The sequence below is a fragment of the Condylostylus longicornis genome, unplaced genomic scaffold (assembly GCF_029603195.1).
Source record: "Condylostylus longicornis isolate FDR11 unplaced genomic scaffold, ASM2960319v2 ptg000036l, whole genome shotgun sequence".
Lineage (NCBI taxonomy): Eukaryota > Metazoa > Arthropoda > Insecta > Diptera > Dolichopodidae > Condylostylus > Condylostylus longicornis.
In genome coordinates, this window is record NW_026578005.1 from 916,188 (window position 1) to 943,602 (window position 27,415).

At 24.1% G+C, this 27,415-nt stretch overlaps 1 protein-coding gene across 2 annotated transcripts in view; it reads right to left on the reverse strand.

Moving 5' to 3' along the window:
• The window catches only part of LOC129608794 (mushroom body large-type Kenyon cell-specific protein 1), a 114,111-nt gene that overhangs the window by 16,690 nt on the left and 70,006 nt on the right, over window positions 1–27,415 (reverse strand). For both annotated transcript variants that reach the window (XM_055520525.1, XM_055520526.1), the window contains exons 2-6: window positions 6,703–6,810; window positions 5,821–5,943; window positions 5,513–5,760; window positions 5,140–5,431; window positions 4,842–5,046 (exon numbers count right to left, since the gene is read on the reverse strand). In XM_055520525.1, coding sequence (XP_055376500.1) covers window positions 4,842–5,046; window positions 5,140–5,431; window positions 5,513–5,760; window positions 5,821–5,943; window positions 6,703–6,810 — 976 coding nt within the window. The remainder of the gene's footprint in view (window positions 1–4,841; window positions 5,047–5,139; window positions 5,432–5,512; window positions 5,761–5,820; window positions 5,944–6,702; window positions 6,811–27,415) is intronic.

Consider the following 27,415-nt stretch of genomic DNA (forward strand, 5'->3'; position numbering starts at 1 on the left):
AACTGTCATATTTGATATTATTCTTAAAATTTGGTTAACAGTAATTATTAATAAAATTAAATGCTGCTTGAATATTTTATTAAACAAAATTTTAGTTTCGAAGATCTATGATGGTAAGAATTTAAATTACAAATGCTTAAGCAATTTTTACAAAATTTTGTAAAAAGTCATGAAATTGTAAGCCCGTTGTCATGACATTATAAGCTTGTTTATGTAAACTTAAAAATTTTAATCCGAATTAACCAAACTCAAAACTATTACCCAAAAAAACTCGTGCAGTTTTAATTCCAACGTATCAGAAAAGGGCACTTTTTAAGGTCTTTGGAATAATTAAAAATATTTTGAAATTATATAACATTATTTTGAAGTTACCCAACCAAAATATTTTGTCTTGATACAAAATGTATACTCCTATGAAATAAAAATTAAATATCCTATAGATGCTAACTATACTTTTTAAATGAATATTTTAATATAAAATATATAAAAAAACATTGTACTATAAATTTAATATTTATGCATATTATGTAAAACGTACTCGTAGTATTGGATTGCGTATATAAAATGTAATAAAAAAAAAATAATTCATCACACTATATATACAAAAATATATGTAAAATAGAAAAAAGTTATTTATATATGTAACTACATAGATGAAATTGTGTGGTGTGACGAAAATATTTTCCAACATTTTTATTACTTAAAAAGAAATAAGAATTAAAAATTTTTGAATCAATTTTGAATTTATTTTCTGATTAAACAAATGAATTTTTTTTTTAAAAATTTATTTTTAATTATTAAAGTCAATATCGAAAATTGTAATTATAAAATTATAATAAATTTATTTTATGCATGTAATACAGTAATCCTTCTCGGAAGCAACTGTGATTTAACTTATCTTATGCGAAAATTGCTTAACTAATTGCTAATATTGTTTTTGAGAAATTTCGTGCTACCTGGATAAAAAAATGTAGGGAAACCTTATTATGTTTTCAGAAAATCACAGCTTTGTGAGAGCTATGGGCTATGTAAAGGTATTTCAAATTTCACATTAGAAATTTTTAAAATAACTTCAGTAGTCCGAGAGTATTACGTTATCAAATTCATTATAAAATCTGATTCTTATAATAATTAATTCCAAATATCCTACAGTTGATCTAATCAACTTATTTTTATCTCATTTTATTTTCATTTTCTATCCTTCTTTGTTTTTTATTTAATCCTGTTGAAATAGCACACCTTTGATTTTTTAGGTTTCAACAATACTGTGTAAAATTCATTTACGTACATTTTAATGAACGTACATATATGAATTACGTACGTACAACATATACATTTATACACATGTGTTAAATATAGACAGATAGATTCTTCTGAATTCTATTTTGCAACACGCGTCAAAAACCAAAGACAAAAATTGCATGATATTAAAAAAAAAAATACAAAAAAAATGTAGCAAAAAACAAAAAAAATATTCAAAAAAAATTTTTCAATTTTTTTTCGTCCTTTAATTTCACAGCCTAAAAATAATTTTTTTATTTGCATAGTATTTTTTTTTTCTTTTGTTTTTTATTTTTGCTCTTAAATTTTTGTTTTTGCAATTTAAAAAAAAAAACAAAAAATATTCATACAAAAAAATTGTATTTGGTGATGCAATGAGTGCGATGTTGGGTGGTTATAGATTGAGCTTTATACGAGCATAATAAGGATAAGGTGAAATACTGTTGATAGTATTTGTTCAGTATCGGAGTGTCCTCGAATGACATAGAATAAAAAATGAAAAAATAAACCAAAAACATAAAAATAAAAAAGGCAAAACAAGTAATCAATAAAAATGCACTTTTGGAAATTGATGCGCAGTAATTATTTGCAAAAAAAAAAAAGCAAAAAAAAAAAAACAGAAAATCAGAAAAAAAATTAACAAAAAAAATAAAAAGAGGGAAACAGTAAAAATAGCAAAAAATACAGGATTTTGTTTTTTTATTTTTGTGATTTGCTTTTTTAATTTTACCAATGGAATGTAAATATGTAAAAGAGAGGAATTTAAAATGAAAATAAAAAAAGAAAACAAACTTGAAAAAGGAATTAAATTTATAGAGTTAAATACCTGCAACACAAAAAAAAAATTTAAAAGAACCAGACATACAGGAATTGGATAATCCTGATTTAAGGAAACTATAATTATGAGGTAATGAAGCCGAAAATATCAGAATTTATTAACAGTAGGGGTTGAAGTTTAATGGACAGCCAACTATGTTGAAAGATAATGTCAACTATATGTTGGCTTATTGAGATTATTATTTGGAAAAAAGTAATATTGGAGTCCAATTCCTGAATGAAATTTTTAACGTTAGATATTTCTTCTTATTATTGAGTCATTATAATAATGAGTATAAAAAATAATTTGTGTAACCAGCTGACAATAAGCATCGAATTATCGGTGAAAATGTGAAATAAGAACCTTAGCTAAAATTGTACATTTTAATGAAATGTACAATTTGTTAAATATAAACAGATAGATTCTTCTGAATTCTTCACTATAATAACAAAACATAATTGCATATATTTAGGGGCGATATTATAAAAAATAAAAAAACTAGTTAATTGTACTAATACATTAGATTCGACACAAGTAGTCCAATTATTTTCGAAGGTAATCTTATTTTTTGAAGACAAAAATCATAAACTACGGTAAATTTGAAAAAAATTTTTATAACTTGTGGATTAGGCAAGATAAATGTTTATCAGGCTAATCGTGCTTTACTCACGTTTATTCACATTCAAATCGGAATTCTCCATTTCCAATAAGATAACTCATTTTTTCAATTGGATTTTTGCATTTTTTCAAAAACAAAATGAATTTTAGAAAAAAACAAGATACGCAATACCAAATAAGTTTTCTCACTCGAAAATTACATTATACAAATATAAGATAGTTACTCAATTTCTTCTCACTTTCTAAGTAAAATAGCGAGATAGACGATAAGGCCCTATAATTATACCTTACTGAAGGTAAGTCGAAGTTTTAAAGTTTGCAGCCGATACTCTTTCGAATTGTAATGGGAAATCTATATAAATATTATAACGAATATACTTAATTGGATTGCCCGATTAAAATTAATGAGCATTTTTTTTCTCTGTTTCCACATTATTATTGTTATAATTCCATTTTTTCGTTTTTTTTTGTAAAAATTATATTAAAAAAAAAATTTAATTCGAGTGAATTATAACTGTTATTGAGAACGCCTATTAGTCAAATTTTACCTGAGTTGAATTTTTTTATTTTTGTGTACGTTTCATTATGTCAGAGTTTTTGTATATAACCTTTATTTTTTGATTTTCTGAATTAATTTTTTACGGATTTCGGTACTTGTAGGTATAATATTTAACTATTAAAATTGCATAATTGAGAAATTATGTTTGCATTTGAAAAAAAAAGGCTGTATGCATTTATACATGCATACATACATGCATACGTTCATATTTGTATTTGCAATGCTATATAAATATTTCAATATTATTTTCTGAATATGCTTTGTTTTTTTTTGTTCTCTGGGCTGATAAAAATACTTGAATTCGAAGCGGTGTAAAAAACTTTTGAATTTTAAGGATTAATTTCGAGGAAACTTTTTTTGTATTGCATTCAAAATACAATTAACAAAAAATGAAAATAAAATTGGAAAAAAAAATGTACAAAAGAGAAAAAGTTGGAAAAAAAAATAGGAAAGGATGTGTACTGTGTTTTATTTATAGTAGAATTAAAAGTATCCTTTTTTTTATATATGTATTTGCAATTGTAAATGTTAATTTACATATTTAAATTGCCATATAAATTTTACTAAGAGTGTTAATGTCTGAGTACCATTTTTTTTATTTTATTATTTTAATTTCTCTCTTTTTTTTTGTTATTTTTGTTTTTTAATTTTATATTAATTTTTTATTTGCAGGATCAAAGTTAATTCGAAAACCCTTGAAATTTTTAAAAAATAAAAAAAGTGCAGAGTATTTTTTAATATTTTTTTTTATTTTTATAACATTTGGAAAAAAATTTAAATAATAAAATGTAAAACTGATGTTTAATAAAATGATTTGTTAAGTTTGTTTTTTCATATTTGAACGAACACAAAAACATAATGTTTTCGAGACTTGTTTGTTTGTTTATTTTCAAAGTTAATAAGTATTGTTATATATTTTAAAAAAAAGGCTACTATAATTTGTGTTTTCAAAGTTGATTTTTTTAGGTGAATAAAGTTTGATTGAAAAAAACCAATTACAAGAAGTCGAATTAAATATACAAGTTATAAGAAGTTGTAATTGTTTAAGCAAGGCATTCGAATTGAGCGTTTTGATGTTGTCAACTGGTTTGGATTTAGAAAATTATGAAAATTTAACTATCTTAGTTTAAATATAGTGATTGAGCTAGACCGTGATATGGTCCTATAGCGAAAACATAAATATGGAAAAACAAGAATAAATTTCTCATAATTTAAAAAAAACCTTTCCTTTTGTACGCAATTTGGTCAGTAAAGATTAATAGCAGGTCAACTTCATATTGCTACTTTTAATAAATTGACCAATTAAAAATTATTTTACTTTTTTGATTTCCCGTAAATGTTAAAATTTATATATAATTTTCGAGACTGCAAATATAATTTATTAACTACAATAATCGTGTGTGTAGAAATTCAGTGCGGAATATTACAATGATTTCAAAAAATTTCAGTTAAAATCGAAATCTAGCTCTTAATTTAAGAAATAGGATTTATTTGGGATCTGTTTTTATAATTAATTATTATTTTTATTAAATATAATATTTATAGTAAAATATAAAAATAAATTACCTGGCAGACGCTTGTTTTGAATCTCCACTAGTTAAAGTTGGTGAATTAAGTGATGGTTTTGAACTTAAATCTAATGGTTGTTCACCACTTCCACATGCTTCATGAGGACTTGGTGAATCTTTATTTGATGGACTAATTGCAGCCAATGGTGTTTCTGGTGTAGGCGTTGTTGGTAAAATTTGAGCTAATTGTTGATAATATAAGTCTAAATAAAATAAAAAGTAAATAAAATGATTAAAAATATGGAAAATAAATTTATTTTTTTTTTTTAAATATTAAAAATTTGTTATTTTTTTACTTGGATAAATTTGTCCTAATTGGCTCAATTGACTTAGTTGACCTAAACCAGGCTGTAATCCTGGATGTATTGAAGCAACAGCTGCTAATCTTGCAGCCATAGATTCAAGTGAGGTCATTTTCGGTGGATGTTGTGAATCTCTTAATTGTTGTTGATTTTGTTGTTGCTGCTGTTGATGTTGTTGTTGTTGTTGTGATGTTTTTAATTTTTTCTTAACATTAACTAATGACTGACTACGTAAAATATCTGGTGTACTATTTCTTGAATCACCGCTATCAGTATCAACAGTTGACTATAAATTTTTAATGATTTAGTTTCTTTTTGTAAATCAAAATATTTTGTCTTTTTTTCTATTAATTTTATTAAATCTTACCCTATTGGCGAGTTCTGTCTCGGGCAAAGCCGAGCCGGACTCAGCCACCAGTTCACCTTTTTCGTTCACTGTGAGCAGTTTACCGTCTATACAAAAATAACACTTATCACTTGGTTTCCAATCAATAGGTGTTGATGGTTTCTCTAATAAATCTAATAATGATGTTGATGATGATGTTGTATTAAAATTCTTAATTTCTTTTTTGATTGTTTTATTTACTGAGTTGGGGTTTTCGGTGAATTTGTTTTCTATAAAAGTATTAGAAAATAGTTTTGATTATAATTATATAAAAAATTAATTTAACAAACCTGTTTTGACTTGAATATCGTTTTCTAAATTATCCTTTATTTTTTTTCTTATTGTATAATCTTTTTTCTCTGATAAATGAATTTCATCAATTGATTTCTCTAAATTTTCTAGGTATTCGTATCCTTAAATAAAATTAAAGGAAATTAATAAAGATCTATTGAAAATAAAAATTTTTCTTTGAATTTATATAATGTAGTCAAGATATTTGACACGGAATTGTAATTGAATTCCGTAGAAAATTGAATAGAAAAAATTTAAAATAATGGAGAAGTTTTATTATTTTTTGTAATATACGACGATTGTGGTGTCAAATCTTAAGATTGCAAACACTAATATTAATTTCAAATATCTTTTCCAATGCCGAAAAGCTGTTGTATTAGTTATTCCCCTTAAATGTTTTTAAATATATTTCAGAATCCTGTCTTATAATTTTTGTGTACAAAACATTTGAATTTGTTCAACTACAAAATGTTCCCTCTTTTTATATACATACCAACTTTAAACAAATTTGCATAAAATTTATTTTATTCAATTACCCCTAAAACGACTCAATATTTTTAGGTCTAGACTTTTATTTAAATATCGAATAAGAATACAACTTTTTTGTATGCTCTCAAAGACCAAAGGAAATAATTTAAGAAATGCGTTAAAATTTCACGTTTGTTCTTAATTAATTTAATATGTAGGTTAATGAATAAACAAAAGTAAACTAATTCGAAAAGAAAAAATAAAAACTTCTCGTCTCGTCATGTTTTCCATTTTTTTTATTATTATTTAGGATTATGTAGATTTTATATTTATTTTTATTTTTAAGGATAACATATACATATATTATAGTTGTATGCATATTATATATAAATCTGAATAGCTGCAGAACTTACCTGAATTGTAGTAATCTATATTTATGTTTGTTTGTGATCGCGAAAAAATTTCTTGAAAGAGTTTCCATTTCCTTCGTCCCATCAACTCTTCAGCTATTCTTTCTAATCCTAAAAATAATAAAAGAAAATTTATTAGACTAGAAGAATAATTGCAAAAATAATAAATTAATATATTATGTTGTATACAATTAAAAAAAAAAAAAATTGTATATAATAATTTAAAGTGTGTTACTATGAAATTACGAATTTTCATTTGAAAAACAAAATTGACTTCCCCGCAACAATATTTTTGAAATGTAGCTTAAAACCAAAAAAAAATCGAGATGCAAAAGAGTTCATAAATAATTTTCAGGAGATAAATTAAGTATTCTTGTGAAACTATCAGATTAGTGCATACCCTATTTTTGGCTGTAACACTATTTTTTATAAATATACTAGTTTCCGTTTAAAAGTGATGTAAATGTTTGAATAAAATCCGATATGAATGCGGGTTTTAACCGAAATCTGGGCTTCGACATCTAATAATTTTACAGTTTTTAAGGTATTTTACCTAAATTACGTACTGAATAAAATTTTATCTTATTGATATATTTAAATATGGTAGATGAAATTGTATCGAGATCTCGTTTACGCTACCTTGAATTAGTTATTATTTTTTTGTACTGTTAATATTGAAGATATTTCGGATCTTAATGCTAACATATCTTATATATTAAATAAATTAACATAATGTTATATATATATTAATATGAATATTGACATGCATTATACACAAACTTATATGTTAAAACAATATTATAGAAAATCTTTGTATGGAAACTTAAAAGTTAATGACCGAAAATTTTATTTTCGCATATTATGGAAAATTGCACATTAATTTTGAATACGTGTATTACCATTTTCTTCGTTTGTTTTTTTTTATGTTATATAATTTTTTATTGCCATCATTGTTATTATTATTTTTATTTTTCAGGAAAAGGTCAATGTCCTTCAAAATGATTAAACATTGAAAATTTTCTCATTTTAAATAAGGGTGAAATTTTCATATTTAAAAAAAATTGTTTTTTTTGTGTGCATTTTGGTGTTATTTGCTTTTAATTTTCAGGATTTTTTTTTTTTTGATGTTGTATATAATGTAAATGTATGTATGTTTATATATGAAAATATAAAAAAATACAAAATGCTTTATTTCGTATCACGCTGAATACATATGCATTTATAAATTTAGGTACATATGTGCATTTTTAACCCACACTTAATGTATAGAACTCTCTCTTTTTCATGTAGCAAATAAAAAGAAATTTATATATGTATGTATACGTATCCTATGATATATATATATATATACTTATAACACATATATGAATGCATATATGTACAAATAAATTGAATAGAGAAATTATGTTTCCTGCTTTGAAAGAAAAGGGTTGGCGCCGCGTCATGCCGTTTTCTACTTATATAATCCCGACCTACAGCACTTCACGCACTATACCGAAAATAAAAGAGAGAAAAATTAAAAAATATAAAACAAAAAATAATAATAATAAAAAATCATAAAATGTATAGAAAAACATACGAGAAAACATACACATTTAACAAATTTATTGAAGTTTGTGTATGCACGTAAATAAAGTGCATAATAAAATAGGGTATAATATTGAGTGAATATTAAAATTTGTTATAGAAGAGTTAGCCGATAGAAGAAATGCATTCTTTTTCAATATTGAAATAATACTATATAGTATATTAAATGAAGCAGAATGACATTTTGACATTATTTAAAGCAAATGTTTTTCTTGAATACGCGCGATTTCGTAAAGAGCTTTGAAAGCTTTGTTTACCCTTTCCAAACGATTTATATTTATGTTTTATTGAATTTTCTGGGGTCAATGGCATATCGAAATAGTTAGAATGAGATATGTTAATAGTAATAAAATAATATTAACACTAACATGTATTGTGTTCTTTATTAACAATACAAAAAATTTTAGAATTTATATGTTACGCAAAGTATTTAATGATAATTAACAGACGAAAAACAATGTAATTAAACAATAACTTGAATTTTTCATTTAAAGTTTCAGTAATAATTTCCTCGCAAAACTATATATTGTATAAGAATATTTATCGTTGAATTTTAAATTTACGTAACAGAAATTATAGGGCCATATTCCCTAAAAGATCTTTGCACCCTTCAACTGTTCATTTTCAGAGAACTCAACACATGGTATATACTTCGGACGCAGATTTTTTTCAGCACTAAATTATTTAAATATGATTTTGAATCAAAAATGCGTCATATTGATCGATGAATACCACACAATACATACTATGATGACTAATAGTTGAATACATTCAAATATAGTATTAATTATAACTTGATCTATCATCTATTTTAGTTGCATTATAGTTTTCGATTTAAGCTGAAAATTGAATATAATTATATTAATTACATTGTTTATAACTTAAGTTTATGGTATACTGATTTGGATTGCCAAATTTTTCCTGAAAAATCTTTCTCAGATAATAATTAAGTGCCTGTAGAAGTTAATGTGTAGCGATATCGCATCCTAAGAAACTTATAACATATAATTCTTTGAAAAGCGAGTGAAAGACAATAACATTGAATTGTCCACATTTGCAAATACGGAGTGATGCGCTTTGCGATGCTTATTGTCTATCTATAACTTTAAAAGAATTGGCAAAGGGTAGGTTAAAGTCCGCTCTTTCAGGTTAAAGACGCATTGCCTTGCTTAAGCCTGTGATGCACTGAGGAGGCAAATTTTTAATTCCATTCTATGTTAAATTTTGTTGTTCGGTACAGATGCGATATTGAAATATGTCAGAGAAATACTACTACTCTTGAGATGAGGATGAGGATTCTGAAACGCAAACGGTCTTAAGAGACGAAAGATAGAAAGACTACGGCTTCCAAAGGAGAAAAAAGACTATAAATATTAAATATTTTGTATTTAATTTTGCATTAAATTTGACATATTGAAGTGTTTTTGAATAGTACTTCATACTTAATATAAATTGTATAAATAAATAGATTTAGTTTACATGAATGAATTTTAATATAATATATACAAAATATACAATTATACTGAAGATATAAAATATGTGCTTATTTTAAAAAATTAAATATATTTTTTTACGTAATGTCTATATTAACATATGTACGTATATGTGTATGTAAGTTTAAAATAATATCAATTGAAACAAAATTGAGCAAGCATAGTATGTACGCATAATATGAACAGACTTAAATCCATACACAAATTCATTTTTTAATGATTTTTTTACTGAAAATGTGTAAAAAAATAAATTGAAAACATAAAAATAAAAAAGTAGTTAAAACAATGAAAACAATGAATAGAAGAAAGAGTTGCTAGGAAAGAAAATAAAGTCACTTTACCTACCCCAACCCCAAAATAATTATTTATGCGTTCGATTGGAAAGTTATTTTCACTTAAAATTTTTATATACATATATGTACATATGTACTAAAAAAAATTATGAACGAACAACAAAATATGACGTCGGTGGGGAATAAAGTTACTGAAATGCATAATTACAGTATTGCATTTTTTTTTTCTATATATTATTTTTATAATGAAAAAATTATATGTTATTTTATGAAAAAAATAATTTTTTTTTTATTAAATGTATATAATGTTAAATGAACATAGGTTTCTATATGCATATAATGAGCAGACATATTATATAATATAGTACAATTACTACATTAATGCAAAAAATTAAAAAAAAAAACAAAAAGAGCATTTAATTATGTATGTATGTAAGTATGTCAATCCAGAAATATTTAATTTAAATTATGAAAATTTCGGATGATTCATATTATAGAAACGTATATACATACATACATGTATTGGTTAATAAATGAACACTACAGATTTAATATTGTAATTTTATAATTTTATAATTTTGTTAAATCAATGTAGGGTGGTTAATTATAGTGTCAAAATTAGCAAACTTTTTCTTATGAAGTGCATGTACAACGAAATTAGTGGTTGTCCTAAATTTATATGAAAAACTAAACTGGCGCCCGTGCGAGAACTATTAAAATGAGTAAGACAGTACCTGAACGTCTTCATAGAGGCCGATAAATAAAACTCAAATTATCAATTTATCATCAAAGGATTCCATCAAGTATATTCTTAAATATAATCGAAATTCCGAAATCGGTTCTTACTAATTAAACTAAGTTAACCAAATTTTCACAAATGATTTACTGTAGTAAGCGCCAGGACCATGGGGGCTGGACATGTAAATTGGACATGCTGTATTGGTTCGGGTAGCTGCCATACGACTTCAATATTTAACTTGACTATATCTAAGAAACTATGAAAGTTTCGGTATTAAAATATATTAATAGTTTCGCACAAGTAAATATATTAATAGGGCCAATGTGTTTGATAAAAATCATTGAAATTGCTTGACTCATTCTGGTAGCTGCCTTGGCTCTATCACAGAAGCAATTAAAGCTGTGATATTGAAATTTCACACAAACGAATATATTAGTAGGATCAATGTGTTTGATAAATGTCGTTGAAATTGCATGATTCTTTCTGGTAGCAGATATACAAGTTCAATATAGTTTGGCCCTATCTACATAGTCAGCTAGGGCATATTTGTTCGCACATAGGATAACAAATTCGTACGGGTATCACAGAGTTGACACGGTTATTTTTTTTATTTTCACAGTATGACCATTTTTTTTATAAGTATAAGCGAGACCATTCAGTTAAAGGACCAGTGCCATAATCACTCGACCAATTGTCATTTTTTTGTTATCTATTTTCGGTTATCAAAAAACATGTTGAACGTCTGTCAATACCTGTTTACTGTCAACAAACTTTTTTCATCTTATGAAGTTATATTTACAAGGTATTCGAACTGAATTTAGGTATATGAGAAAACTAAGTGGCGCCCGATCACGGTTTTATGGAAATTTTAAATTAAAATTTTATTCCATGGAATATTCTACATGAAAAAAATTTTTTCGAAAAAAAAATTTTCAATATTTAAATATATAAAATAATTTATAATATCACATAGTATATACTACATGTATGGACATAATTATATGTACATATTTATATATTATGTGTATACGATACATTGAAATTTAATTTAAACGTTCATTATCCTTAATTCAATTTAGTATAAAATTTATTTTCGTTAAATTTTAATCAATCAAATACAAAAAAAAACGGGATAATTCTGTTTTTGTTAAATATTAATTTCTTTTTTATATATAGACACATGCGTAAGTGTTTATTCTATACATATTATAGTATGTGTAGTGGAAAATATTTTATTATGCATTTCGTGTGCATATATGAAAGAAAAAAATCGAAATATAAAATACAAACAAAAGAAAAAAAATTAAATGACATGCAATTTTTAAATACTTCTTAAATATCTTTTATTATTATTGAATAATACACTTTAAATTCATGTTGATATAACAATGATATTATGTACATATATATGTACATAGACTTGTATATGGTTATTTTATATAATAATAATTTTTTTTTTACATTTTCCAAATTTATCATGTTGAAATTTAATTAAATTTTTTATTGAATATTATTTATTATTAAAAATTATTGCAAAATGCATTTAAATATATTATCTATATAAATATACACTTATATACGGTTGTAAATAAGTGTTTGATGGTAATGGAATTTTCAAAATAAATTCCAGTTCCGTTAAATATTGAAACTTTAAAACGTTAAATATTAAATTACAATTTCCATACATTGGAAAATTCCCATACATTGATATTATTAAACATTAAAGTACTCATACATATATGTATATTAATATATTCGTGTCTAATTACATAATTTGTTTTAAATCAGAAATATTATTCTTCCTTCAGAAAATTTTAATTCAACTTCTTTATTTGGGATTTTATTTAAATATAAATTATGTTCGCATGTTCCAATAAGAAAAATTCTTATTAAAATTATTGGATTTTGACTCTTAATATTGTTTACTTCATAATTATTATGAAGGTTTCTCATGCTTCAACTTCATATTTGACACTCTTGCGTTTGATCACTCAAATCTGATTAAAAAAATTTTTAAATTAAATTGAAACTTAAGTTGTCCTATGAATTCAACAGTACTATTTAACAAGATTTAAGCCGCCACATAATTATGAGTCATTGAAATAAATATAACTTAAAAAATAAATATTTTACGGATAATATTACGGGTAATATTGCGGATAAAAGAAAAAAAACTTATGCTACAACAATAATTAATAAATACTCAACAATAACGATTAAAAGAACATTTTTCTATTAATTTAGATTTTCATTTATTTTTTCGATAAAACGACGTGCATAAATGACTTCAAAATTGTTGAAAATGAGATATACTTGTCTTTAAATAGAAGAGGAATTTAGACCTATATAGTAATCTGAAAAGGGCACAACTCTCTAAACAATTAAATGAATTAAAAATAAATTTTAATTAAATTAATTTAAATATACGTTATTTAGATAAATTAATAATCCTTGCTTAATTTAAAAAAAAAAAACTGAAAAAATTTTAATTGCATTCATTCAATATTCTATAAAACTTTCCAAATACCAATACATTGTAAGAATGGCCTTACGCATAATAACAAGAAAAAAAAAATGTTTACAAATTATATTGAAAAATATGTGAAACAATGTTGCATATCTTGCGAAATTAATAAAGAAAAAATAATTTAAGGAGGGTTAAAAATGTTGCTTTTAACACGGCGGGAGAAGCTGAGATGCAGGTGGAAATAAAATAAAAATGAATTGATATAATGGAGGAATCGTTGTAATCAAAACAACGGCACCTACTTACGCATATTATATGAAAATTTTATTATGTGTGTAGTTCGACAAAAACTTTTCTTCCCCATTTCAATAAAATTTTATTTTTTCTTTTTAAATCTCTTCTCAATTTAATGTTGTATAAAGGCAACAATAATAATAATAACAAAAAATCAAAACAAAACATTTCAATTTTTAAGTGGGTGCAAAATTTATAGACAAACAACAAAAAATATTTATACACATACATTATATTAGATATATATCTACGTATGTATATACATTATATGTATGACACTTTCATATGTATTTTTATTATAGAATATTTTATTATATTTGTATATATGCATTTCTTTGTATGAGCACAATTTTTTTTTTCTATATATTAAAATAATTATATACCTACATACATACGAGTATGTAAATAAATATAATGCATGTTATATGCATGAACGTATAGTAAAATTAAGGAGAAGGGATCAGGAGAAAACACGTATAAATATGCGATATATGGGGAGAAAAATAACCATTAAGCTTTTATAAAAAAGAAAATATTCAAGAAAAATATCTCAAAATGTCCTTTCTACTCTAAAAAGCAAAAATATAATAATAAAAATAAGAAGAAATAATATAATCAAAAGCTAAAACCATGTCTACTCTTAACACTTACTATACTTATTTGAGAGAAAGACGAAAATGGTGACTTTTTTTTTTCCTAAAAAAAAAATAAGAATATAAAAATATTGTAATATTAAATAAGGACAAAAAAATGGGTAGCGGTGGCTGGTGACGAACAAATGAGTTAGATGTCATGAGGCTAACAATGATAAATGTGCGAATGTATACGTATATATATCTATATCATATATATTTTTATATCATATATATATCATTAAAATTATATATATATCATATATATATACTCGCATATATGTGTATACATTTACAATGTCTTTTCTTTTATTTGAAATCGTGTGTATAAAAATATTAATGTATGTGACTATATACTTTATGTATATATATAGTGTTTTGTCGCTTTGGTTTTCCTTCAATTTTGAAAAACAAGTATGTATTTTTTTAAAATAGAAATTATTAAGGAAGGTACAGGGGTTTTTATATATATGCTTATGTATATAAATGAATATAATAGAAAAAATACTAAATAAATTTTTTATTTTCTTAAAGTTGGAACCTTGCAAAAATGTTATCGAGGTTTCGAGGATATAAAATAATCTACATCACATATATTATTCATTAAATTCATTTACATATATACATATATGTAACTGTTATATATTTATGCATGTAATTTCATATATATTTATACGATATTAGAGAAGGGGCTTTTTTTTACAAAACAAAATTCTATATATATATATATATATATATATATATATATGTATTTACTTAAATAATTTTTATTTTATTTATTTATTTATGTATGCGTGCGTAGATTTTACATTATTTAAATTGTACCTATATACATAATTAAAAAATATAATAATTTAAGCAAGTATATGTTAAAAATATAATTGCATGTTATTTTGCAATATTCATTGCATATCCTTGCGTATTTTAAGGAAAATTTTCGTGAAATTAAATTTGAAATTTCATTTTTCTAAAATATTTTAAATTCGTTTCTCTCATTTTTTCTTTTAAATTTTTATTTGTATATTTTTCTCATACCAAATTTGTGTGACATTTCATTTCAAAGAGGACATGTATGTGTGTTATATGTTTACAATAAGGACATAATATATACAATCTTTTATTTGAATATTGTATTTTTATTATGGTGTGTATAGTTTTATTGTTCAATAATCAAAGAATAAAAATTTGTATTTGGTTGCACAAAGAAAAGGTTTATAAATTCAAGAAATAAGAAACTGAAAAAAATAATAAAATTGAAATTAATGAAAAAAGAACGAGAATACTGTAAAACAAATAAATGAAATATATGAAACGCAAAAGTTCAAATGAAGCAAAATGAAGGAGAATAAAGTGGTGGAATGAATTAAATAAATTTAAAATTAAATACAAGGATATGCATTGCAAACGCACACACACATATACACATTTGTATTAAATATGGAAAAAAAAAATTTAAAAAATAAAATTATTTTTAGTAAATGAAGAAAGAACAGAAAGACCGCTACGTACGAGTACATACGTCTATAAAGTCTGAAAAATAAAAAAAATGAGAAAACAATAAAATATTAATTTTTCCGTTCTTTTTTTTGCATATCAGCTGACAGGTAGGTTGAGTGTGGTGGAATTGGTTTTTATATATTTTTTTAAATTTGTTTTGAGTTTTTTCTTGTCTGCTTGAAAATATTTTATGGTTTTATTCAAAGGCAGTGAAAATTTTAGGGAGCACATTTGAAACATAAATTTAGGAGTTCAGAAAAAGTTACACACTATGCACTTACATAAAAAATATTAATAAATTAGAAGCATTTGGTGAATTTAATCAATTTTATTTTATAAAGTCAGAACCACAAGTAAATGTGCAAGTTCAAAATAAAAAATCTGATGTGGTCAGCATAGAACCGACCGCAATGTGCATTATCTAGTTAAGTGAAAGTGTTACAGAAGATTATAGAAATGTCTTTTAAACACATTGGTCTATAAGAAATTTTGAATTTTTGCCAATTATTTTAAGAATTACCATACTAAACTGGCTCCTAGACAATAATTAAAAGTAATGTTTGGATTCTAAACCATTCGGCTTCCGACGAAGGATAGGCGTTGTAACAAATCTAACACACTTCGCATAATAATAGAATTTTAATAGGTAATTTCTATTTCCTCTATTTACGTCTTTTCACATGCCTATTAGAGATATGAACTATGGCATGAAATGTTTTTTGAATTTTGTTTAATTTAAATTATAAAAAATAAACAAATAATTCAAGTAAACTTTTTTCATGGTGTATGTAAAGAGTATATTTTAATATGTAACTAACAGAAATAGTGGGCATCATATAGAATACAATATAGAATATGAAGTTTCATTAAAGAGACATAATCAGCCCTATCGAGAATTTCACTCGTAGAATTCTACGTATTACTTACTTAGCTAATTTCTGAGTTATTAAAAACTTAAAATTTAATTTTTAATTAAATTCATATAAAACAAAAAAATTTTGAGTATTTTAAAATTTTTTAAAAAAATAAAAAAATGAAATTTTTTTTAAAAATCTTATTTATTTTTTACAATAATAAATTACAAATGCATCTTTAAAAATTTAAAATTTTCGTGTTGTAAATTTGGTATAAGATTTCTATAAGTATATGTATGTATATATTAGCATATATAAATATATATGGGTACTTATTTATAATTAAATGCATAAAAATTAAATATGTTAATTTATTACATAAATATTATGAGTATATGGGAATATATTTAAACAATTAAACATATGTACTATGTACATGTGTAATACTGAAGTGTATATGCATATATGCATATATAAATAACATTATATAATGTAGGCATAAAAACAATGTAATAATTATATAATTAGCGATATTTTAGCCCACCCAGGAAAGAATATTTTTGTCGCTCTCATTATTATTGTTATATGTTTATTTACTTTTTATTTTCTTATTCATTTTTCTTCTTTTGATTCTTCTCTTTAAATTTCTAAACATAATTTGTTATATTATTATTACCTACATTACCTACATTTATATAACATTATAGGATAATGAAAGAATTATATGAACTTGCTTAAAGAATCTAAGAGTAGAACAATGTGTACGTATAAACGAGTGTCATAGTTTAATATGCAACTTTAAAACGGAATATAAAATTAAAACAATAAGAAAAAGATAAAAAGCAAAAAAAAAAAAATGCAGATGAAAATATTCACATACACACATACAAAATAACAAAAAAAAAAATGTAATTTTATTTTGTTTTCTTAAAGATATACGCACTTTGGAGTATGCGTAATAATCAAAAAGAAAGTAGGTATTATGCTAATAACGCTTGATTTTAATTATATATGAAATGCGACAAAATTCAAATATAATGAAAAAAAAATGCATTTATTCTTTTTCTTTTGATATTTTTCTATTTTTTCTTTTTATTTTTTTGCTAAATGCATTTTATTTTTTGTTTTATTTTTCAAAGAAAAGCTGAAGAAAATTACGATATACCGAACAAAAAAATTAGGGGTGGATCGTTATGTATTTTTCGAAATATATATATGTGTATATTATGCCTATTGAAGTATATTTATATGTAGAGAGAGGAATGTATGTACATATGTGAATATAAATGGTAAAGGCATTTGTTATACAAATTATGTTTCTTTAATATTGTGTAAAAATCTTACGCATATTTCTAAATAAATAAGTATATAATATATTCGTATATATATATACTTGTATGTATATGTGCATATATTAAAATAATAAGCTTATATTAACAAAACAGTATTGTATCTAACAGAATAGAAAAAGAAAAGAGGAATTTTGCAAAAAAAAAAAAAAAGGAAAATTTGTATGATTTGAAAATTTTAATTGTCTTATTACAAAGTTGGAGCAATGCTAATGATTATTAAAGAACAAAACAGTTCCCTATAGTTACACTTTGAATTTAGAGGCTATGAATATGTATATAATTATATACGTTAAGAAATTGAAGAAGATTCATAAAAAGGTCCAAATATGTGCATTTCAACAGGTTTCGTTGGTTTTTTTTTTCTTCTTGTAATAATTAATAGCATTTACATTATAGGTATATACTATAAAAGATAATTAAAAGGTTTTTTAAAATAAAAATAGTTGTGTTAAAGTTAGCCTTGACATATTGTAGTTGTATTTAAATTCTTATTTAAAAAATCATGACAAATATGAGTGTCAAAACATTAAAACTACAAAATTAATTTATTAGTGATTTTCAGAAACAGAAATTATTAGATTGATTGGGACCAACAAAAATTTGGTCCTAATCAATCAAATAATTAATAATAATCTATTAGATTGATTTGAAATTATTAGATTAGAACCGAAAAAAATTTTTTTTGGGCCTAAATATTTTTTGGTTGTTAATAAACCAAGTCACCACTTCTATCTCCAATAGTATTTGTTATACGGTTTTGTTTCCACTGTAGACAGAGTTAATAGACTTTGAAGCTTATCTTTTGCTTTCATAGCTCATTGAGCTCATTATAATTTCAAGGGTTCAATTTTGAGCTAGGTTTTCAAATACTGTTTGTTTATATATGGTACAAGTAATCGAAAATCATAAAAGGCTTAAAAAATTAAATTTAGATTAAATTTTTCTCATTGCAGCTGTTCAGTTTTTATCAATGGAAACTAATTTACAGGTTAATAGTTATTGTAATGCAATGGTCTACATTAATTATAATGAAAAAATAAATTGCTGCAATTTCCTACAAATGTAATGGACTGTTTAAGATCTAAATTAATTATTAAGTTCGCAATATATTCAATTTCTTCATTAGCAGATTTTTAATTCAAAAATATATATGACATTTAATTGGAACCATTAAATTTATTTTAATAAAATTTTACAACAATAATTTATTTTTAAAAATTCATTCCAGATAATTAAACTAATTTAATTATACACTTTATTTATAAGTCTGAGTATTAGTTCATTTCATAATGAAGCTCGCTATTCGAATATTGTGATTTGTGATTGAGCTTAAATTTTGCTCAATTTTTCCCTAAATATTATGGGAAAAATTTAGTATTTTAATTTTATAGACATATTATTAATAGTAAATTGCTGAAAACAGAATGATATGTTAATAAAAAATGTTTTGTTAATTTATCTACTAAAACCTTCATCAACTAAATTTTGAGCGCTTTAATCTGATTGACTAAAGAATAAAATGTATTCTGTATTGAATACACGTTTTAATGTCTCTTTAATTTGTCACTGTACTTTAAATGTTGTTAAAGAACATGAAACATATTCTTAGATAAAGAATGTACTAATAAAAATGTTGTTAAAGAAATGAATTTTAATATGAAAAAATTTAATAATTCTAATAATTTCTTATTATAATATTATTAATGACTGTATGTACCTTGTACAATATTTTTTTCATACATGTAAGTGTTTAAATATTATGCTTAATTACATAACAGATTCAATGAAATTATTGTACAATATTATTATGAAAGTATTACTCTATTTGTTTTTCTTAAATAATTTGTTGTATGCACTTGTGTATAGTATGTGCGTTATGTATGTTTAAACATATTGAAAATAAAAACTGGAAGAAATAATCTATATTATTAAGCATAAATTCTTATATATTATGTAAACTGAACATAATATTATATTTTTATATAAATTATATACATCATACATAATGTTATTATTATTACGAATTTGAATATAAGCATATAAAAGATATGCAACAAGTGGCATCAACAATTACAACTTAACTTATTCCATAAGAACATAATGTTGGTACATTTATTTATAAGAATATTATACTCAAATATATACATATATAGTTTTTGTTATAAATATATCACTATAAAATATATTGTATATATAAGTACCTTTATATTCAGAAATAGTAATAAAATAATAAAAGAAAAAACTTCAAAAGACTTGAATAATAATATCAACTATAATCTTATGTATACGTAAAATCTATATATACGATTCCATATAATACAAACAATTTAATGTATAGACGATAATCATACATATTATATTGCATATATACATAAAACTAATAACAATAATAACAATAAAACAAAATATAAAAAAAAAGTAATGCACCGGCATTAAAATGAACAAAAGTATGAGATACATTTTGTTGAATAAGCAATATAAACACATACATATTATATATACGATATATGACTGTATATGAACGTACAATTTATATTTACCCAATTGTCTATACATATTGTTAAATATATAAATTTATAAGTAAAACTATATAAAATTTTCTGTTTCAAATAAATGTATGTACGTATACACTTTTAATATATAAATATGCATATGTACAATTATATTCTCCTGAAATCATAGTATGTTATATATACCATTTACATATATCATGTTATATATATACGGTTATATAATATTTGAAAGGAAAATTTTAAACGTTTAATTTTTTTAATATACATATATGAATTGTGCACTTTTTAAATATATGTAATTAAAATCTATATAGATGCGTACATCATAAATACATAAAATTTAGATTTTATAATATTTATATCTATATGCGCATATACATAAATATTGCATATTATGCACATTTTATGCAAAATTAATTGTATATTTAACTTACTTTTAATAGTATATAATAATTTTGTAAATAAAGTAGTTAAGTACGAGTATATCTAATATTATATAAATAATGATAAATGAAATGTAGGATATTTATCATAATTATATTAGAAAATAACAGAGTTGCCATTTGAAATGAAAATTATTAATTTTACAATTTATTATCTGTTTTCTAATGTTTTTTGTGTTACCATTATAAAAGTTGTGAAGATGTGCTTATATTTTAATTGGAATAAAACTTCGACCTTTGAATTAAATTAGAATCTAAAAGATCTGAAAGCCTGCTCATAATTAGCATATTAACTTGTAATGGTTAATGAAATGAGGAAATGGTACCAAAATCAATCGCTGCCTTCCCCAATTTACAAATTGCCTGAATAATTAATTATAACTTAAAAGAATGTACCTTCCTTAAAAAAATGTAATATACCTTGCTAACACTTAACATAAGAAAATTTATTAAGAATTTCAAAAACTTTGGCAACACTCAAATCAATAAAAGAAGGTAATAATATTGTTAACATTTTTCATTTTAAAAATAGAAATGAACGAGAAAAAAATAGAGTTGACCTTGTCAACTCTGTGATACCCGTACGAATTCGTTATCCTATGTGCGAATAACTAATGTGCCATAACTAACTTTGGGGCAGACTATGACTTTAAGTTGCCGTATTACTATATTAATTTATGCAAAATTTCAGTACTATGTGTTTTTCAAAATACTGGTTGTGCCAAACTACTATTGAAGTTGTATGGCAGCTACCAGAAAGAGCCAAGAAATTTTAGCGAATTTCATCAAGCACATCGGCCCTACTAATATATTCACTTGTGTGAAATCTCAATATCACAGCTTTTATAGTTTCTGAGATAAAGCCAAATAACTTTTGAAGTTGTATGGCAGGTACCAGAAGGAGCCAAGTAATTTCAACGATTTTTATGAGACACATTGGCCCTACTAATATATTCGTTTGTGCAAAATTTCAATACCATAGCTTTAATAGTTTCTGAAATATAGTCAAATAACTTTTGAAGTTGTATGGCAGGTACCAGAAGGAGCCAAGTAATTTCAATGATTTTTATGAGGCACATTGGCCCTACTAATATATTCGTTTGTATGAAATTTCAATACCATAGCTTTTATAGTTTCTGAGATATAGCCCAATAAATTTTGAAGTTGTATGGCAGCTACCCGAACCAGTACCCCGATCACGTCCAATTTAAATAGGGTTCTGGCACTTACTGCAATAAATCATTTGTGAAAATTTGGTGAACTTAGCTCAATTAGTTTTTGAGTTATCGTTCGGACGGACGGACGGACGGACGGACGGACGGACGGACGGACGGACGGACGGACGGACGGACGGACGGACGGACAGACAAAGCTAAACCAACTCAGAATTTGACGCTGGTCAAAAACATACACTTGAGTCTATATCTAACACCGTTATTTCTTAGCGTTACAAACGGTAAGGCAAATTTAGTATACCCTTCGAACATACGTTCGTACGGGTATAATAACTGATGGCGCTTAATTTATAACTAGATTATACTATTATACTTTAAATAGTTAACATATTGTTTAAAATGAAAATAATCTTTACCTACATATAATAAATAATTATAGTGTTTATCTAGGTATTGTGTAGAGATTGCACATGTATTCATATTATGTATATAGCTAAAATTTGCAAAATATGTAAATTTTATTCTAATAACGTAGGTAAATTTCGATGATTGAATATGCAAATATGTATAACATATAATATTATGTATAACTATATAATAAAGTACTATATGAAATTCTATAATTGGTATATATATATTATTATTATATACTAATAACAATTCTGAAAATATCTACCCATATATAAATTTTAGAAAACTTTCACCAGTTTACTAATCAAATTACTAAAATGTATACAAAAGCGTTTTATTGTTTGGTTTACTTTTTGTTTTTATGATATAAAATATATTTGTGCACATTTATATATTTATGGGTATATGTACTTAGAGAGTATACTACATCTAGTTCTAAATAAATTTATACATATGATTATGATGTTCATATGTGAATTTTACAATTTTCCATATAAATATTTGACTATTTTATATTTATATGTATATACATACAACAATAATAATGTATTATGAATGAAGTATGTATAATAGAAATTATTCAAGGTCTAAATTGTCTAGATAATAAAATTTTTGAATTTCATAAAATGTTAGAGGGTGTTTGTATACATTATATGCAAGGTAATTATAGTATATAGTAATACTATTGTATATGTATATGAATTAATTGTTTAAATACCTTAGTAAGGAGATTAAATTTTGGTTATAAAAATTTTTTGTTTTATAATTCTATTATTCTCATTTTGAAAATTACACGTCATATTAAATTTTAATTGCTGATGTTTGTATACACTTAATAAATGCATAGATTTATGTAAATTTTATTATTATATTGTCATTTAAATACTAAATTATATTATTTCAAATTTATTATTAATTAACTATAATGTTATAAATGTTTTACGAGAGCTCATATATTTTCATTGTTTAATTGAAATTTTTTTTTTGGAAGTTAAGAAAAAATTTCTGTTCGCGGGTTTTTACCAATTTTACACAGACAATGTAAGTATAATTAAGAAAATATTAGAAATTAAAATTTTTCATACAATAATGACATTCACACAATATTTGACACGTTCTTCTTTACTTTTAAAAGAATAACACCTCTTGGAAGTATAGGGCTTCCGCAAAGCTTCTTCAACTAACTCAAATAGAGGATTTTCCTTTAATTTCTGCTCATTTCATGCTGGTCGTGGCGATTTCTTTCTTTATTATTCTTTGCCATGTATTCTTAGGTCGTCTAACACTTGTGGGTTACATTCCAATACCTGCTTTGCAATTGTTTCAGGTAGACGTCGCATCCATTTTTTCTTTCATAATAAATGATTTTTAAGCTTCTATTTATGAATATTTGTATTTTATTTTTGCCAGCCATGTTTAGAAATCATACAGCAGGAAGAATAATAATGTGAAGATTTCTAAATGGCCCATTGTCTTCTTTGACTGGAGGGCGGCTATTGATATTATACTCCCGAGACAATTGAATTGTTCGACATCTTGTATTGGGTTAGCATTTATGACGAAATGGATAGGATTTGCTGTATTTATTAGGTGTGATTTAGTTTTTCTTGTGTTAATTTTCTGACTGACTCTTATAAGCAGCTCATTTAGCTTTGCTAGCATAGCGACGACTTGGTAAATTGTCAATCAGTGTTCGATTCATTTCATTCTCATAGACGACTTTGAATGCAATCAATTTACATGATACCATAAAGACTAAATTACAACCCGAATGTATTGCTGGATTCATAATACTTATAGTAGTACCGTAATTAGTTCTTCGAAGATGAGTAGAAAGCTCATACTACATGATCAATGATTCTTCAAATAAAACGTTTCATATGGTGAATGCAATGATCTGGGATTTGGTATCAAATTTGATATTATTAAAAGGATTAAGTTGACTTCGAAAAACTAATATAGCGATCTGCCTTCAAAGTCATGAGAATTGACACTTCTCGTTTATTTCCTGTGAATTAATGTGATTGTGAAGTCAATTGATTTATCCTGATATTGCTTTGGCTCTTCATGAAATATGTGTGCACTCTGTACATTAATTGTAATATTAATTCTTAGTTATAAACGTGAAAATTTGAGTTATCTAATTTTGTAATTAAGCTATGTGACATTGACAAGAGTATTTTCTCTTTTTTAATTGTATTTTAATTAAAGGTATGAGAAAGATGATTAAAACATTATTTTGGAAATTAATTTTAAATGTTGTTTTTAAACAAGGTATTTGTTAATTTTTGGAATGTACAAAATACAGTTTGTTTTTTTCCTTCTTCACTCCTATAAGGAGCATAGGGCTAGTTCATGATATCTATCATGTCCTAGTTTCTATAGTCATAGAGAGGTAGCTAGGTAGGTGACTAGCCTACCGTAGTTTTTATTTATATTAAATATTTCCGTTTTATTAATATTTTACTATAATATAGAGAATTTCAAGTATTATGCGTATATATAATTGGAAAATTTTACAGTTACACAAATATTAGAGTGTTTTACAAAAAATGAACATTAAAACATTTTTATTAAATGCTTTCAAAATTTGTTACATACTTTTAGGTGCATGTAATTATTCATTGTGTAACAATATTGTATTACACATGTACATTTGCATTCATATACACGTACATACAATAACTTATATTTTTTTTTAAATCTGTTAGTACTTGCATATTATTTATATGTGTACATACGTAGAATTTACTATTCATTCAGACATTGATTTCACAGATTTCTGAGATTCTCTATCCTGCCTTTTATAATATTCTTTCATTTGAAGAAAGTCACATTTAAATACACGTTCCTGATGTTTTATACATTTGTATCTAAAATTGTATATATATAAATAGTTTTCATTTTTCATATATTTTTACATAATATATATAATTTTTTTTTCTTTATTCAGTATTAGTGAGAATAATCTTTTATGTTTATTCCATAATTTCATGTGAATAAATTTTATGTAAGTAGATATTTATATTAATATTTACATATATATGGAATGTGTATCTATTATTATATTATATTTTCAGTATACTTGTTTATTCATATATATTTTATCAATTATGCTCACATATAAGTACCATTTAAGCAGAATATACGTAAAGAAGTATAAAAAGGCAAGTAATTTTTAAAGTTTTGTATGATTTTAGTGCAATAAATTATTACCGGCATTTATACGTTTCAATATTATTATTTTCTATATCTATATATATATATGTATATATACATTTTAAGAAACTATAGAGCTTCGTATATTTGTATATATAATCTTTCTTTTAAGAATATGGAAGAACTAACTTACTTTTTATTTTCTTTCCTCAATAATAAAAGAGGAAAGTTTACAAAAAGAAACCAATAATATAATATAGTATAATTGTATGTCAGGTATATAACTATGTACATATAGATTTACAAATATATTAAATAAAATGTAAAAACAGAGAAACCAAGAACGTTTTCATTCATTCATTCTTTATAAAATGTCTTTATTTTCTCTTTATGTTATTTCATTATTTTATGAAAACGTATAAATATATTTGCATTCATTTATACATTTGTTTTTATATATACTATGTATTTGAATTCCATATATACTCGTATCCTGTATTAATAGAGAAGAAAATTTTTCTATACAAAAATTGCATCCAACAAGAATTTTTACTTTTTGTTTCTATATGATTTTAACACGCGTGCAGCAAAAATGAAAACTTTAACTTACATATATATATACAATATGATAATGGAATGTCTAGCATTAATCAATTTTATAAAGTTACCAACTACATATTTTTAATTTCTTGGTACATAAGTTTAACAAATATAAAATGTAAAAATTTCTTATACAAAATGTAAAAATTGAATGAAAGTAAAATCACTTACAGTAGACAACATGCACAAATATTTTATATTTAAAATTATGTTCTCATCTCTTGTTACTAAGAGTTGAACTCAGTAATCAATGCGTTTAGAATATGTCTTTTAAAGATACTGTAGAGAAGCGATTAATTGCAAATTGGAAGGTATAACTAAGATTGGATTGCTGAAATTTCTCAAAATTTCTGAATAGCTGGTAAACATTATGAATTAATTAAAAAATTTTTCTCCTCGAATTGGACTCAAACCAGTGACCTATTGCTTTCTAGGCGGACGCTCTACCAACTGAGCTACAGAGTTCAGTTTTCTGCCTTTAACTCGTTCCTTTGATTACGTCATCCATCTGGTAAACATTAATTCATATGAGGCTTTTCCTTTTATCTTGCTCCATTTTTATTATAATGATTACTGAAAATAGGAAAGTTCTCGCCTAATTTAAATTATCATTTAATTCTGTCATTACAAATTAAACGCTTTTTTTTTAAGACAGCAATTCCCCTAAAAGTATGCAATAAGAAGATAGATCATACTAGAAAGAAAAAGACAACATCGTTCGTCAACAAAGAAAATTTGTTTTAAATATATTCTTTATGCATACGCTTTCTTATCCCAACTATTAACCTGAGTTTCTATTCCATAACTTTCGAATTTATTGATATTTTATTGAGGTAAATATGTACAAATAAATTTTCAAATGAATTAAACGTAGATTTAACTAGATAATAGAATTTGAAATTTTTGAAAAAAACTCAGAATTAATTACTTAAACAATAATTTAATTTTGAAAAAATATAGATTGAAGCCTATAGACTGTTTATTCTTTTAATAGTAAAATATTCTAAGGCATTAAGATCTTAAAATTTATGGTCTGTGTTATTTTTACCTCTGGTATTCCTCATTTATAATGCATATGTATCTAACTTGATATAATGATAAGAAAAATTGTATATCATTTCTGTTTGTAGATGTGTGTAAGCACATTATGAAGTACGTAGAGAAGGTGTTTTAAAGTATTAATACACTTATATATCTGTTATATTTA